Source organism: Pan paniscus, chromosome 11, assembly GCF_029289425.2.
Source record: "Pan paniscus chromosome 11, NHGRI_mPanPan1-v2.0_pri, whole genome shotgun sequence".
Taxonomy (NCBI): domain Eukaryota; kingdom Metazoa; phylum Chordata; class Mammalia; order Primates; family Hominidae; genus Pan; species Pan paniscus.
The window spans coordinates 83,450,863-83,465,260 of NC_073260.2; the positions used below are offsets into that span (position 1 = coordinate 83,450,863).

The following is a 14,398-nucleotide window of genomic DNA, read 5'->3' on the forward strand; positions in this document are numbered from 1 at the left end:
TTTCTCTCTGTATCTCTCTGTCTGTCTCTGTCTGTCTCTCTGTCTCTCTCTCTCTCTCTCTCTCTGTCTCTCTCTCTTCTCCCTCTGGAATCTGGACATTGCCAATACTGGGGGTTTCTTATTTTGACACCATTTTCTCTACACTAAAAGAACATTGTGTTATTTTCTTATTTGGCTTTTTGGAAAGAGACGATCCATTTCAACAGATGTTTTGTTCTGTTGATATTACAACTTACTTGTCCAACAAATATATTGCCAGAAGCAACTACAGATTCAATAGGAGATGATCCCGTAGTAACTAGCATGATCCATCCAACCTAAAAGGAAGAAAGGGACAAAGTCAGCAAAGAACTTTTTGTATACCCAAAACTTCAAAGTAGGGTTAAAATCCTTAAACTGGAGTAAAATATTGAGGGCTTCAACATTTGTCAGCAAGCTAATGATGGAGCTAAAGGTAAGTTTAACTTATTGAGCCCCTAGAGCAGGCCAAGCAAATCCTCTTATTGGAGTAGTAAGTCTGAGTCATTGCGTATACTTTGAACATTATACAAATCAATTTCTATAGGTCTATTGTATACAAGTAATAAATGACAATTGCTAACATGCTTCTGGAAGGCTTTACTGCATTCCAGGCACTGTGTTAAGCCCTTGACAGTCCAGAAAATGCAATTAATTCTTACAATAACTCTTTGAGAGAGGTCCTATATAATTATACTCATTTTATTAAAGAGGAAACCAAAGCACAGAACAGTTTAGTTGTTTTGTCAAAGGTCACCCATATGTAGCAGGATGTATTTGAGGTTTGGTCTTTTTTACTTAATTGAAATGAACGTGGTTTTTGGTTCCACTTTTGTACTGGCCTTTCAACTAGAGATGGTGGATGAGGACTTCCTGTTGCATTCTCTCTCCTTGCTTTTTAGTTTAGACAAGAGCATAACAATTCTGAGTGTTTTGGGGTTTAAACAGGAAATTATGGGCCCTGGAGTTCTTGCTGTCGTTCTGAACTCTGCTACTACCTGTATTCTGGTTCCCTCTCTCTCTTCTCTTTCTTTTTGTACATTTTGATTTATTTATTGGGATCAAGGAGGGCTGTGGCTGTGCCCCAAGCACTGCCTGCACTGCTCTGTGCTCGTGTGTGGTGCATCCAAATTAGCTGACGGAGCTCCTTGTCCTCTGATCTAACACATGAACATAGGACTCACTGAGGCTAGGGCAGCAGGAAGGACATGAACTCTTCAGCTGTGTGTGTGTATGTGTGTGTGTATGCATGCACGCTCATGCTTATGAAACTCCCTCAGGAGTGAAAAGCTGTTTCTCCTTTTTGCTTCAATTTCTCTAGCACCTCCAAAACCAGAAGTGTCTACTTTTGTAACCTCCTTAAGCAAGGTAGCATATAATTAAGGAGTAGCTTAAAAAAGAAAAAAAGGTAAGCACAGGGTGGATAACCAAGATGAAGGAATAACATCATTTCCCCCAGCAGTATCTAACCTCAATTCCTCGGCTAAAGAAGTAACTGCTATAGTTTCATGAAGATATCCAGTGCTTTGCAAATCAAAACCCTATTAGAAGCTCCTGAGATAAAATTCCCTCCATGGACACATTTAGGATTGGAGGTTTTGAATCTAATCACTTAGGTGGTGATGGTGGATAATGGTAGGAAGAGAAAGGCACTTCGTAAATACCTGCATAAAAGGCCTTGAGGACTTCGTGCCTGAGATAATCAGCTCTACACCTATAACCCAGTCCCTCCCAGCCCCAGTACCTTTCTAATAATCCACTGCATCAGTCCCAGGTAGTACAGCATGGACATCACAGTGCTGAAGAAAACCACGATCGGCAGGACCTGTGGGGACAGAAACAAACATGGATTAATGATGGGTCCAGCTGCACCAGCAGGTTTTATATCAGGCCTCCTCTCTGTCTCCTTTTCTCCCTCTGAAACATCATAAAAATATGGGAAACTCCTACTGAACTTTAATCAGGCAGCTTCCCTATCTACAGTCTTTTATTCTAATTTGTCACAGGACTTTGACTTTTTTCCCCTGTCTTCTATGGTGAGCTTTTTTTGCTCAAAGAAGGAATGAAGTTTGGGGGGATTTGTAATACCTAGATCAATACACTGAAGGCTGTCAGAAAATATTCTTGTCCTGATGCTAAAAAGACATGGGCTTCACCACTAGTTAGCAGAGTAACCTAAATTGAGATAAATTGTGAGCAACCTCAGAGCCTTATTCTGAGTAGCTGTAGAGATCAGGTAAGGCATGGTAGGTGCTGACACATAGTGCCTCCTACTGGATGGCAGACACACCTGACAGCAATAACCTCAGCATGTCCTGAGAATGACCCTGTGGTCTGAGCATGTGTGTTTGGAGTTCCAAACTAAGGAACCTGGGAGCGGCCAATCCAAAGATTCATTCCTTATCTATAAGGAACATCTGAACCCTTGGCCCATTCCGTAGAAAGCAGGCCATATGGGGGATCCAGGCCCTTTGTTTTGGGTTAAATGAAGGTTGGGAGGTGGAGGTTGCCGGGGGAGGTTACTAAGTGAGAATGCTATATAAACTGCCTGCCTTTTACAAACAGTAGCGGTTCTCCTCTCTAGCCTGCTGCCACTGGACTGCCCTGCATGTGAGTCCCCTCAATAAACCCTATGTCTCATTTGCTGGTTCCAGGTCTTTTCTTTGGCCGCTCAAACATGGTGCCCCCCCTACTGAAGTCAATAGGGATCTGTCATGACCTTATGCAGTAAACATTCATTCTTCTAGCTTTTAAAATAATAGTGATTTTACCTATAGATTTTCAAATTACTAAAAAGTGACTGCATTTTGGAAGCTACTTTAGTTCTGTGTTAAAGGCCATTGTATTTTCCGGCCGGGCTCGGTGGCTCACACCTGTAATCCCAGCACTTTGGGATGCCGAGGCGGGCGGATCACCTGAGGTCAGGAGTTTGAGACCAGCCTGGCCAACATGGCGAAACCCTGTCTCTACTAAAAATACAAAAATTAGCCAGGCGTGGTGGCACACGCATGTAATCCCAACTACTGGGGAGGCTGAGGCAGGAGGATTGCTTGAACCTGGGAGGCGGAAGTTGCAGAGCCGAGACTGTGCCATTGCACTCCAGCCTGGATGGCAGAGCAAGAGTCCATCTCACAAAAACAAACAAACAAACAAACAAACAAAACAAACAAAAAACCATTGCATTTTCCTAGATCCTATTTTCCTGATGCTCTTTGGGTGCCTTCAGTGCAGCCAGTGTTTCCACAGAGAGCAGTTTCTACCCTGCATAGACCACAAAGAGCTGTGGGCTGGGTCCCTCCTCAGCCTCATCCTACTGTACCCCCTCCCTACTGTTCCCCGGCTAACTGGCCAGAGAAAGCTGCTACCAGAGGCACAGAATGACCGAGGACAATTTGTATAGGATCTAATTTAGAAAAAAATCCATTAATAATATATATTAAAAGACATTTTGTGCCAGTATTCAGAGCTCACTCACGATGAGCCTTTTATTGGCTTTAATGGGTAGGCAGTGCCTTCCTGAAAGCTTGAGGGAGTTAAAGAGGCTCATCTCTGGAATGTTAGCAGAGGATTCTGCATTGGCAGGAAAGAATAGGGGCCACTGCCCTGGAAGAGGGGAGGGGGAAGGCCTGAAAACACCTGTATAGTCTGGGTAGCAAGTTATTCCTTCTTTATGACTATTTTTTCCAATTCTGAATTCGTTTCATGATATGAGTATATTTCTATCTCACTCTATAAACATTTGGCCTTTCAGAGATGGCTGAGTTATCTCAGCCCTAAAACATCAAACCAGCTAAACTGCCAGGTAGAGGTTGCTGGGGGAGGGTGCTAAGTGAAATGCTGTATAAACTGCAGGCTTCTTACAAACAGCAGAGGTTCTCTTCTCCAGCCTGCCACTAAACTGCTGGTTTAACGTTTTAGGCTGAATCTTTTTTCAGCCTAAAAGTTGGCCTAACTGAAGCTGGGGTAATTTGGAGGTAAATTTGGAGTCTCTAAGTGAGAAAACAATTTAGAAGTGTATGAATAACAACACACCACAAAAAAAGAAAGCTGAAGGAAAACCCGAATGCATGTTTCTGACTCATTGACAAGTGTTTGTAGGGACTTCCCAGAGGAGGATGGGCTTCCTGGGGCATGTGGGAGCCTCAAGAAGGAACTGACTGTGGTCAGCCATGGGGCCAAGCTGCCTTTCCCCTGTAAAATAATGTTCCTTCTTTAGTTAGGAGAAGGTCTATCCTCTAGTCCTGCCTAGGCAAAGGCTATGCTGAAGGAGAGATGAGAAACGTTTAGCACGGGGTTGGCTCTAAAACAGAGGTTGATGTGGTTGACCGGCTGCCCCAAGGACTGGGACTGAGGGGCTTTCGAATACAGAGCTGTCACTGATCCTGGACCCATCAGCCATTCACTGCCACATGCCTACTTGTTGCTGGGAACATAATATTCTTTTCCCTGAAGGCCCAAGGTGCTATTACCCTTTTGATTTTTCCTAAGTATCTCAGATAAAGCTACAAGCCCCATTCCCTAGTATTTGAATAGTTCTGACTTCCTCTAGATGTTTCCCTTAACTCCATAGTAACAAGGTAAAATGCGTGCAGTCCACTAACTTCAGATAACATTGTCAATGGAAAAGAGCAGTGATGTATTGCACACCTCTGACCAGCCCAGTAGGTATATACCTGGTTTTTGGTCAGTTAAGTTCTATCTGAACATCTACAAAGACAGAAGCCGCTGAAATAGCAGCAACTACATAGAAAAAAGGTTTGACTTTACCTTAAATGCAAAGAAGTGGTCTTTGTATTTCTCACCAAAGACAAATGAAGCACCAGCATCTGTGTACTCCAGAAAAGTCTGAGTTAAAGAAAGAAAAAGAGATTTCATTCCAACCACATGACTGGAAATTAGACAGTGCACAGGAATGCTAGGCTCTCAGAGGATGGACCCAGCAAATGTGTTGGATAGACTTGGAAAGTTAATGTTCTCAGCTTTGCCCCCTCCAATGAATGGTGTAGAAGCATATTTTTGAAATATTCCTGGATACAAATTTCCTGACATTTCTGACATTCAGTCTGACTCCAGAATGCTACAGAATGAGCCAACTGTGGCAATGTGTTGGGAGCCATACATGGCTTGTAGGTGGCATTAGTTAGCACTGGATGCAAAGGAAGCCTGTTTCTCTGTCTGTGGAAACATCTAAGAAGTATGATAGTTCCTGGGGAGGAGGATGTGGGCAATGGATTAGGGAACAATGACATAGGTACAGAACAGCAGTAGTGTTAACAAACCAGACAGACTAACATATTCAACATAAGCAAAACTATTTGTCTAACCCATGATGCAGAATTAAAATTTGAGACAACTCATGCAGACAGATAAACCCATTTCTGACACGTCTTGAGGATTACCTCCAATGTTAAAAGCACCATAAAAGCAAAGCGTTCTTTTGAACCAAACTTACCTGAACTTGTCTGCCCAACCAATCAAAAGCTATAAATCCAGGGTCAGTCCTTAGAATCAAGAGCCCAAGAAGAAACTGTAGCCCGATTCCCCATAAGACAGGTCTCCAGTAAACCTATACAGAAAGATCAAGTGATATATCTTAGTAGGAAAATTAATGCAGGCCGTGGCATGAATGTCTAATGGATCACTATTTCCTTGAACACACTATCAGCTGTGGCCTGTCACCCACCTTCTTTGGGAGGCTACAGCTGTCATAAGCAGAGAACCCTTTGATAGAACCATAACTTAAAAAACTCAGGCCAGGCGCAGTGGCTCATGCCTGTAATCCTAGCATTTTGGGAGGCCAAAATGGGCAGATCACCTGAGCTCAGGAGTTTGAGACCAGCCTGGCCACCATGGCAAAACGCCATCTCTACTAAAAATACAAAAAGAAGCCAGGCGTGGTGGTGCATGCCTGTCATCCCAGCTACTCGGGAGGCTGAGGCAGGAGAGTCGCTTGAACACAGGAGGCAAGGATTGCAGTGAGCTGAGATCACGCCACTTCACTCCAGCCTGGGCAACAGAGCGAGACTCCATCTCAAGAAAAAAAACAAAAACAAACTCAGCATTGCATTCCTTCTCCCTAAAACTGAGTTTCAAGTCTTCAGTCCAGGAAAGTATTTAAATAACCATTATGTCCTGATAAATTACTTGGATAGAAACAGTAGTCTAAGAAGGGCCATTAAAGAAGGCAGAATCTGGCCATCCTAGTCAAGCTGTAAGTACTGGATACATGTAATTATTTCCCCTATCTGGAAAATGGAAAGGCAGAACATGATTTCTCTGTGCGTCCAAGGTTTGTTGATCTGACAACCTGTAAGTGAATTAACTAAAATATTGCTCTGTCAAGAGGCTCTCATTTCATTGTAAAAGAGACCAATAAACTCTAATGCAGACCCAGGATGTGCAGCAGGAATGAATTGCTTTCATCTGTGGTGCAGGGCTGAGTGGCTTCAAAAGAACTATGGCATCGGAGGCATAGACAATGGAGATGTTCCCCTCAGCAGGGCAAAGAACTTGGATCATATTAGCTGAACTTGGTCTCTGATTTGTGTTTTTTTCCTTGGGTCAAGTTTTTAATGGTAAAGTCTTCCAGAGTTTGCCATCTTGAGTTACATATGAGAGATTTGATGTCTCAGAATTCTTGCCCATTTCACGGGTTACCAGTGGACAGAGCTAGGATAAGAGTTGAGTTCAATATTAAAAAGAAAATTGTATAAGGACAAATTTTTGGAGTATAAATGCCCAAACTGCATGGGACTTCGATGAACTGCAGGATCCAATGGAGGAATATTAGATTTTTTACTGGTCTGGGGAAATCTGGATCAAAATGGATGAGTTTTCTCTGTGTGTTTGATGGAGGGTATGCGAGAAGAAATTAGACTTGACAGGGAGAGAACGTCTCACTGGTTATGTAACTGGAAAATTACTGAGAATGGAGCATGAAATAGTAACAAACAGTACCATGAAAGTTCAGGAAGATAGGGCACCCTGGTCACGTTAAATAATCCCATCAAGGTAAGAAAAGTACTGAACAATAGTTAAATTCTCTCACAATCAGTATTTTGAGCAATTTACACATGGGGAGAAAAAGAAACCTAAAAGATCAACTGGATACTTACTCTGGTTGGGTACTTGGAAAATAGAAATAACAGGACAATGTACATTATGAGCCCACCGAAGGACACCAGCTGCTGTTGACCCAATTTGGCAGTGTCAAAGGCCAACCAGAAAATAACTGCTAGGACCAGGGAGCTCCAGATCACCCTAAGAGAAGGGGAAAGGAGGCATTGGCATCATTTGTTGTGCTAACTTGAGAATCATAATCAGGCTTAATTTTTTTTTTTTTTTTGAGAGATGGAGTCTTGCTCTGTTGCCCAGGCTGGAGTAGAACGGAGCGATCTCGGCTCACTGCAACCTCCACTTCCCGGGTTCAAGCAATTCTCCTGCCTCAGCCTCCCCAGTAGCTGGGATTATAGGCATCTGCCACCACCCCCGGCTAATTTTTGTATTTTTAGTAGAGATGGGGTTTCACTATGTTGGCCAGGCTGGTCTTGAACTCCTGAGCTCAGGTGATTGCCTGCCTCGGCCTCCCAAAGTGCTGGGATTACAGGTGTGAGCCACCACTCCCAGCCATCAGGCTTAAATTAACAAAGAAACATAGAAACAAGATGAATATACTCTGGCACCAGTAGGTTGTGCTTTTAGAAACTGCAACAGATCTTTTTGGTTGTGGCTATCAAGGCAAATAGCTAAAAAATTAAGTACTGGGTCTCCTTACTCTACAACTCTTGGGCCCTTCACCTGTTCAAGGATGCATAAAGGGGCCAGAGAGGAGAAAGCATGTTTGGAGAGGAATGTCTGGTGATTTCTTTAAGAGAGCTACTGGGATTCTTCACCTTTGTTTTGGGGGATGGGTGAGGTGTTACCTGCTTCCATTTAAGGAAGAACTTGGAATATGTTATCTGCCCTTGGGGGACCTCACCAGCTGCCGAGAGGGAGATCAGAGGTTAGGGCAAGTTCTGGCTCCTCTGGGGAGCCCAGCAAGCATGACAAGTCTGACTCAGGACTCACGGCTTGCACAGCAGAGCCAGAAAGCCTGCGGTGTTGGGATTGCACAAGCCCAGTTTAATAGGCCAAGGATGTGTGAATTTTCCTGGTAGATCCCATGTTAGTCTTGAGGGAGAGAACTGGTCTTGGGTCCTGCTCAGGGGGCCACCTGAAGGGAGAGGAGGTCCCTCAGAGAGAGGCTGAAGGAAAAGCTCTGAGCAGTTGCTGCAGGACACAGGGTCCTATGGGAAAGGGTCTCTCTAACACTTCACAGGCCCTTCCTCCCAAGAAGGCCAGCTTCATATCCATAGCAGGTAGCCAGGCTGATCCTGGCTTTGAGGCTGGCAGGGGAGCAAGTAACAAGGAGAAAGGGGACACTCAGGCCCAGGCTAGGGAGGAAAACTAGGGCACTGGGTCATGTTCACAGTTCTCATTACTGTAGGGGACAGCATATTCTGATGTTAAAAAATGTCCATGATGCCTGTATCAAAATATCTCATATACCCCGTAAATATATATACACCTATGACGTACCCACAACAATTAAAAATTTAAAAAATAGGCTGGGCACAGTGGCTGACACCTATAATCCCAGCACTTTGGGAGGCTGAGGCAGGAGGATCACTGGAGGCCAGGAGTTCAAGACCAGCCTGAGCAATATGGTGAAACACCTGTCTCCACTAAAAACACAAAAAAATTAGCTGGGTATGGCGGCACATGGGAGGCTGAGCTATTTGGGAGGCTGAGGCACGAGAATCATTTGAACCCAGGAGGCGGACGTTGCAGTGAGCCAAGATGGTGCCACCGCACTCCAGTCTGGGTGACAGAGCAAGATTCTGTCTCAAAAAAAAAAAAAAAAGAAAAGAAAAGAAAAAGAAAAAGAAAAGGCTGTGAACATTGGACTATTACTAAGAGTGTTCAGAAGGGTCATGGGCTTTTGGCAGTTTTATAAAATATAGGGTAGATATCCCCCATTGAATAAAATTGGAAGAATGATGAATGAAAAAAATCAAGTTTTATTTTGACCATAGCCCCATGGGTCATGAAAAAAAGTGCTCAGCCTCCCATGTTCTATGATCCTCATTTTGTAAATAAATTGGAAAGAGAATGGGTACAACTTGCATAAGAAAAAAAGTTGGTAAAAGTAAAAGCTCTTTACAGACACATCATCAGCAATCTCCATCAATTTGTACTTATAACCCAATTCTTTATTTACAGGTACTGAGATTATTCCCTATCTTGTGCCAGGACAGACGTTACTGATTGATCATGGTGCCCTCCCACTGACAGGTCAGAGGGAGAGTGAAAGCCATCCTGCTATGACAAAACTTTCACTCTATCCTATATTTCTAACTACTTCCTAATACGTAGGCATGGAGGTGTCTCTTCCTAATATAGCACATGGAACGTAATATGCTCAACATCTTTTGGACAACATTTTATCATTTAATACACTTGACATTAAGGCAGTTTGTGAGGACATTTGGATACATTTCAAATGAGTCATTGCCTCATCTAGGCTTTGATTTCCTGTTTGTAAAATGAAGACATTGTAACAGATTACTTCCTAGGGTGTTTCTAGCTTCCATATCCCATAAATGAGGAAGCAATTTCAGAATAAATTTTTGAAACGGTGTTGGAAAGGACTACTATCTCTCTTAACTGAAATAAGAGAACCAATTGCATTTACCACTTCAGCCAGAACCAATGGCTGTTTAGAAGCCTTCTGCCAGGAGACAGCATCTCATCAATTCGATGTTCGTATTTGGCCATCAGGTGATCCCAGACAACAAAGAAGATGGCAGCCACGGTGATCACAAAAAGAGGAAGGGCTCTGTGAAAGTTCAGCACACAGGCCGAAATCACCATAACCAGATAACCTGTCCAGGAAGCAAAAACAGACACTGAACATCACTAACCACTGGGACACGCCTCCAGGCTCCAGCCTTGTTCTGGCGCAGGTGAGGGGAGGTTTAATATCATTAAATATCACTGAATGCAGGAGTGCTCTTGATATGGCTACTGGCTTCTTTGATGGGGTCTTTTGATATTTTTCAAAGCAAGTCTCAAAAATTACCACCATGAATGCTAGGAGGACAGGGTGCTAGGTATTTTTATTCTTACAGGACCTTCTGAGTTCTTGAATCTTGATGCTCAATCATTGGGCCTCTAAGTACTGGCCATTTTTACCACTGGCATTCAGTCTCGGCAGGTGAGCTACTATCAGAGAAAGGCCGAGTGTTGAAGTGACGACTGGCAAAGAGGTACTGATTCTTGGGGTTTGCAGTTCAGATTTGGCCTAAATTTGAGTGAAGGAATAGACCTACCAACAACAGACTACTTCTCTAAGTGACACAGAGTCTCTAAGGAAAAGAGGTAGGGGCAATTACCAAGGTGGCTGCTTTTGAAGAGCAGATTCTAGGATAAGAATAAGGTTTCCTATTCTTAAAGGTCTGCAAAGATGTTCTGCAGGTTAAATCTGGCCTGCCACTTGTTTTTGCAGGTGGCAAGAACATTTATATTTGTGTGTTTTGAGAAATAAAAATAAAGTCCTAAGTCACCCAACCAACTGAACCGAGCCTGTCTTGGCCAAGGGGATCCCAGAAAAACCTTAAAAACTGAGTTCCCAACCATGACAGGATGGGAGGTCAGATGTGCCTCAGTATGCCCCTTCCTTATTAACCTTTAACCAGAATTCCTTCCTAAGGAGTCAGCAGAAACTAGCTCTGGAAAACAAGAAATGGAAGACTCATTTCTCTATCGCCTTTAGCCAATCATCTGAGGTGGTGACCAGACTCCCTCTCCCTCTTTAGAGTTTTTGTTTGTTTGATACGGAGTTTTGCTCTTGTTGCCCAGGATAGAGTGCAATGGTGCGATCTCGGCTCACTGCAACCTCCACCTCCCAGGTTCAAGTGATTCTCCTGCCTTAGCCTCCTGAGTACCTGGGATTACAGGCATGTGCCACCATGCCCGGTTAATTTTGTATTTTTAGTAGAGACGGGGTTTCACCATGTTGGTTAGGCTGGTCTTGAACTCTTGACCTCAGGTGATCCACCCACCTCGGCCTCCAAAAGTGCTGAGATTATAGGCATTAGCCACCGTGCCCGGCCTCTTTAGAATTTTGACGTGACAGCTCACCAGTTTTACAAGGCATTTCCTCTTGATATGAGACCGCTGACTCTGGAGTGGTTCTGGCCAGTCTTGGAGGATGCACAGTGAGGGTTTTTGTGTTCTTTGCTTTACCTTTTGACTTCACAGGGCTGAAAACTCCACCCTCAGGTCATGGTAACACTGCTATTTTTTAATACACATGCTCCATAAAGAGGCACAAATCTCAATTGTGCATGTGCATGTGTCTCCTTTCATAAATATTCATGACTCCCCCTATAGCTTATTGAATACTTAGGCTTAGCCAATCCTTTCAGCATAAATTTCTGTCTTATTCTTCCCTCCCTCAAAGTACTTGTTTCTGGCTTCTGTTGGAGACTACGCTTCCCAGCTTGTCAGAATGGCCACCTTGCAGGCTGCAACCCTTTATGACTTTCCTTTCCAAATGTTTGAACCTCGTGATTGATTCTTCAGTTGACAGTTTGTATGTGTGTTCTAGAAATAAAGTTGTTTTGGAATACAGCCATGTCTGTCTACTTATGTATTGTTTATGGTTGCTTTGTTACTACAGTGGCAGAATGGCATGGTTTTGACCTTATGTCTGAAATACTGAAAAGCCTAAAATACTATCTGGCCCAGTACTCAGAAAGCTCACCAACCCTACTGTTCCCTATTCCAACTGTCTGAGCACCAGCAAAACTGCTGACCTTGGCTGTGCAGCAGCCTGGGATTAATGTCTGTGGTTTGGATCAGGGTGCTTACGTTTTATAGACAGGAGTGTTCTTTAAAATGGGCCAAGTTCAGTGTGCTCAGCTTCAAGAAAAACAAAAAATAACAGTACAACAAAACAAAAACAAAAACCAAAACAAAAAACAAATAAAGTGAGCCAAGGAGCTCTTTGTTTTGGAGGGAGTAAAAACAGGAGACATTCTTGTCCTGCCTTCAGGCAAGCGAGTGGGCTAGATGGCCCTAGGCTACTCATGTTGTATTCATATAAAGCATTAATCACTTGTGTTTTCTGGATTTGTGTAAACCAACACACCTCCTCAAATCCACCTGACAATAACAAAGGCTATAAGAATGAGGAGAGTAAGTGAGTCCAAAAATTAGCTGCTGGGCCCGGCACAGTGGCTCACGCTTGTAATCCCAGTACTTTGGGAGGCCAAGGCGGGCAAATCACCTGAGGTCAGGAGTTCGAGACCAGCCCGGCCAACACAGTGAAACCCTGTCTCTACTAAAAATACAAAAATTAGCCGGGTGTGGTGACGTGTGCCTGTAATCCCAGCTACTCAGGAGGCTGAGGCAGGAGAATCACTTGAACCCGGGAGGCGGAGGTTGCAGTGAGCTGAGATGGCGCCATTGCACTCCAGCCTGGAAGACAGAGCTAGACTCCATCTCAAAGAAAAAAAAAATTAGCTTCTGGCCTCATAAACGGGGTAGGGAAACAATTTGCATAGGCTTCCCCTATAAAGGGCTTCTTGATTTACTTCTCTACCACCCCCGATGATTCAGTGAGGTCCCAGGGAAAATAAAGGTTTAATCTTTTTCCACATAAAGTTAATATTTGGGGGAATCCCTGAAAAAAAAAAAAAAGACAGTGGTATCCCTAACCATCTTTGTTATTTACCTGCTAATAAAATGCCCCAGATGATGTGCCGAAGAGTTGTTTTGTGTTTCCTACAGAAACCACATACCGTGTCATACCTCCTTTCCAAACACCTGCAACATAAAAGCAAAAAGGCAGGGAGAAGTAAACACCAAAAATATGAAATAAACTGCATGGTGAGGCTAGATTAAGCTTTGTAAACTAAGAAGGCAAACAAACACATGTGTGAGGCGTATGTCTTACAAAATAGAAATGGGAAACTCATTTCATTTTAGACTAGAGTCAGCCATAATCATGACCATTCAGTGATCACCATCATTGAATAAGTGTGCCAAGCCCTGAGGGATTAGAGAGGTGCAGACAACATGCTCCTGGGAACAGAGCAGGGGAGATGGATATCTAACCAAAGCTGAAATAGTCACAGGAAGAGAGTGTTTCTGGCACACTATGAGATCCTCTGTTAGCTTTTAACCAATGGTTATTACGTGTTTATTGTTAGAAAATAAAAAGCCAAGGAACTCTGTCATCCCTCTTGGTATGGCAAAGTTTGAGCAAGTTGGTGGCGCTCTGTCCCCCATCACCATCCCTGTTAGTCCAAAACTGATGGACTTCATGGGGTGTGCTTAAAATGCAAAGTAGGATTTCCTGGATGTTACGGCTATTAACCAATGGGTTGTCACAGCTTTCTCAGAAAGCTCTGGAGTTGTTGGAATGTCTTTATTTCCATCCAGGGCTTTGTTATGGGCTGGGTGGGTAGTGTGTGAGTAATGTGTAGGTTGGGTCATGTCTTCGGAGGAGGATCATGTCCAGCAGTTCCCCAGGAGTGAGCTGGGAGGCCAGGGTCATAGCCACATGGCTCTCCTCTCCTTCTTTGGGGATCTTCTTGTTCCTGTGTGATGCCTCTTTCTTTGGAGGCCTCTCCTTCTCCCACTTGAGTCTGGGTGGAAGGAACTTCTTGCATATTTCCCCATTGTCCCCTCCAGGCCACGGGATAGCACTTCTAAAAATGACCATTTCTCCTCCCGTATAGATGATTCCCAAACTCCAGGACCTCAAAGGATGTGGCCCCAAGCTGGGAGACCTGCACTCACTCCCCTTGGCCAGTGCCTCCACTACCCCGCCTTCCAACAGTCTCGCCTGCACCTCCAAGTCAGCTTCCTCTCAAGCTTTGGGGCACAGCTCAAGCTTTTGACTTCTAAAAAGTCTTCTTGCATTTCCTCAGACAGATACATGCCTCTGAACTTTATTCTTACTGTCTTCTTTGATTGTGTTTTGTTATGAACCCATTACTGACCCATTCCAGTAGCAGGAAATATTGGTTATTTGGTTAATAACCAGTCTTTTGGTTATCTAGGCTGAATAATTCCCAACCCATTAACCTTAGTGAAACCTGAGTGCCTGTGACCACACAAGAGAATTTCTCAGTCCCCCAGGGCCAGAGACCCTGGAGAACAGATGTCTATGAGCCATACAGCACTATGAGTAGAACGTTGGATATTAAGGATGTTCAACAGACATGTATTGATTGATAGATGAATGAAATGGGAGTAAATATTGCTTATCTGAAACAGTATTTTACAGCTCTGAGTTGGGGATGCATTAGCGGGTTATGAAGCCCACATA

General features: G+C 43.7%; 1 protein-coding gene across 1 annotated transcript in view; it reads right to left on the reverse strand.

Moving 5' to 3' along the window:
* SLC28A3 (solute carrier family 28 member 3) overlaps positions 1-14,398 on the reverse strand; it is a 64,432-nt gene that overhangs the window by 15,859 nt on the left and 34,175 nt on the right. The window contains exons 4-10 of the mRNA XM_003809182.6: positions 12,797-12,888; positions 9,752-9,941; positions 7,134-7,278; positions 5,471-5,584; positions 4,786-4,863; positions 1,763-1,843; positions 237-317 (exon numbers count right to left, since the gene is read on the reverse strand). Coding sequence (XP_003809230.4) covers positions 237-317; positions 1,763-1,843; positions 4,786-4,863; positions 5,471-5,584; positions 7,134-7,278; positions 9,752-9,941; positions 12,797-12,888 — 781 coding nt within the window. The remainder of the gene's footprint in view (positions 1-236; positions 318-1,762; positions 1,844-4,785; positions 4,864-5,470; positions 5,585-7,133; positions 7,279-9,751; positions 9,942-12,796; positions 12,889-14,398) is intronic.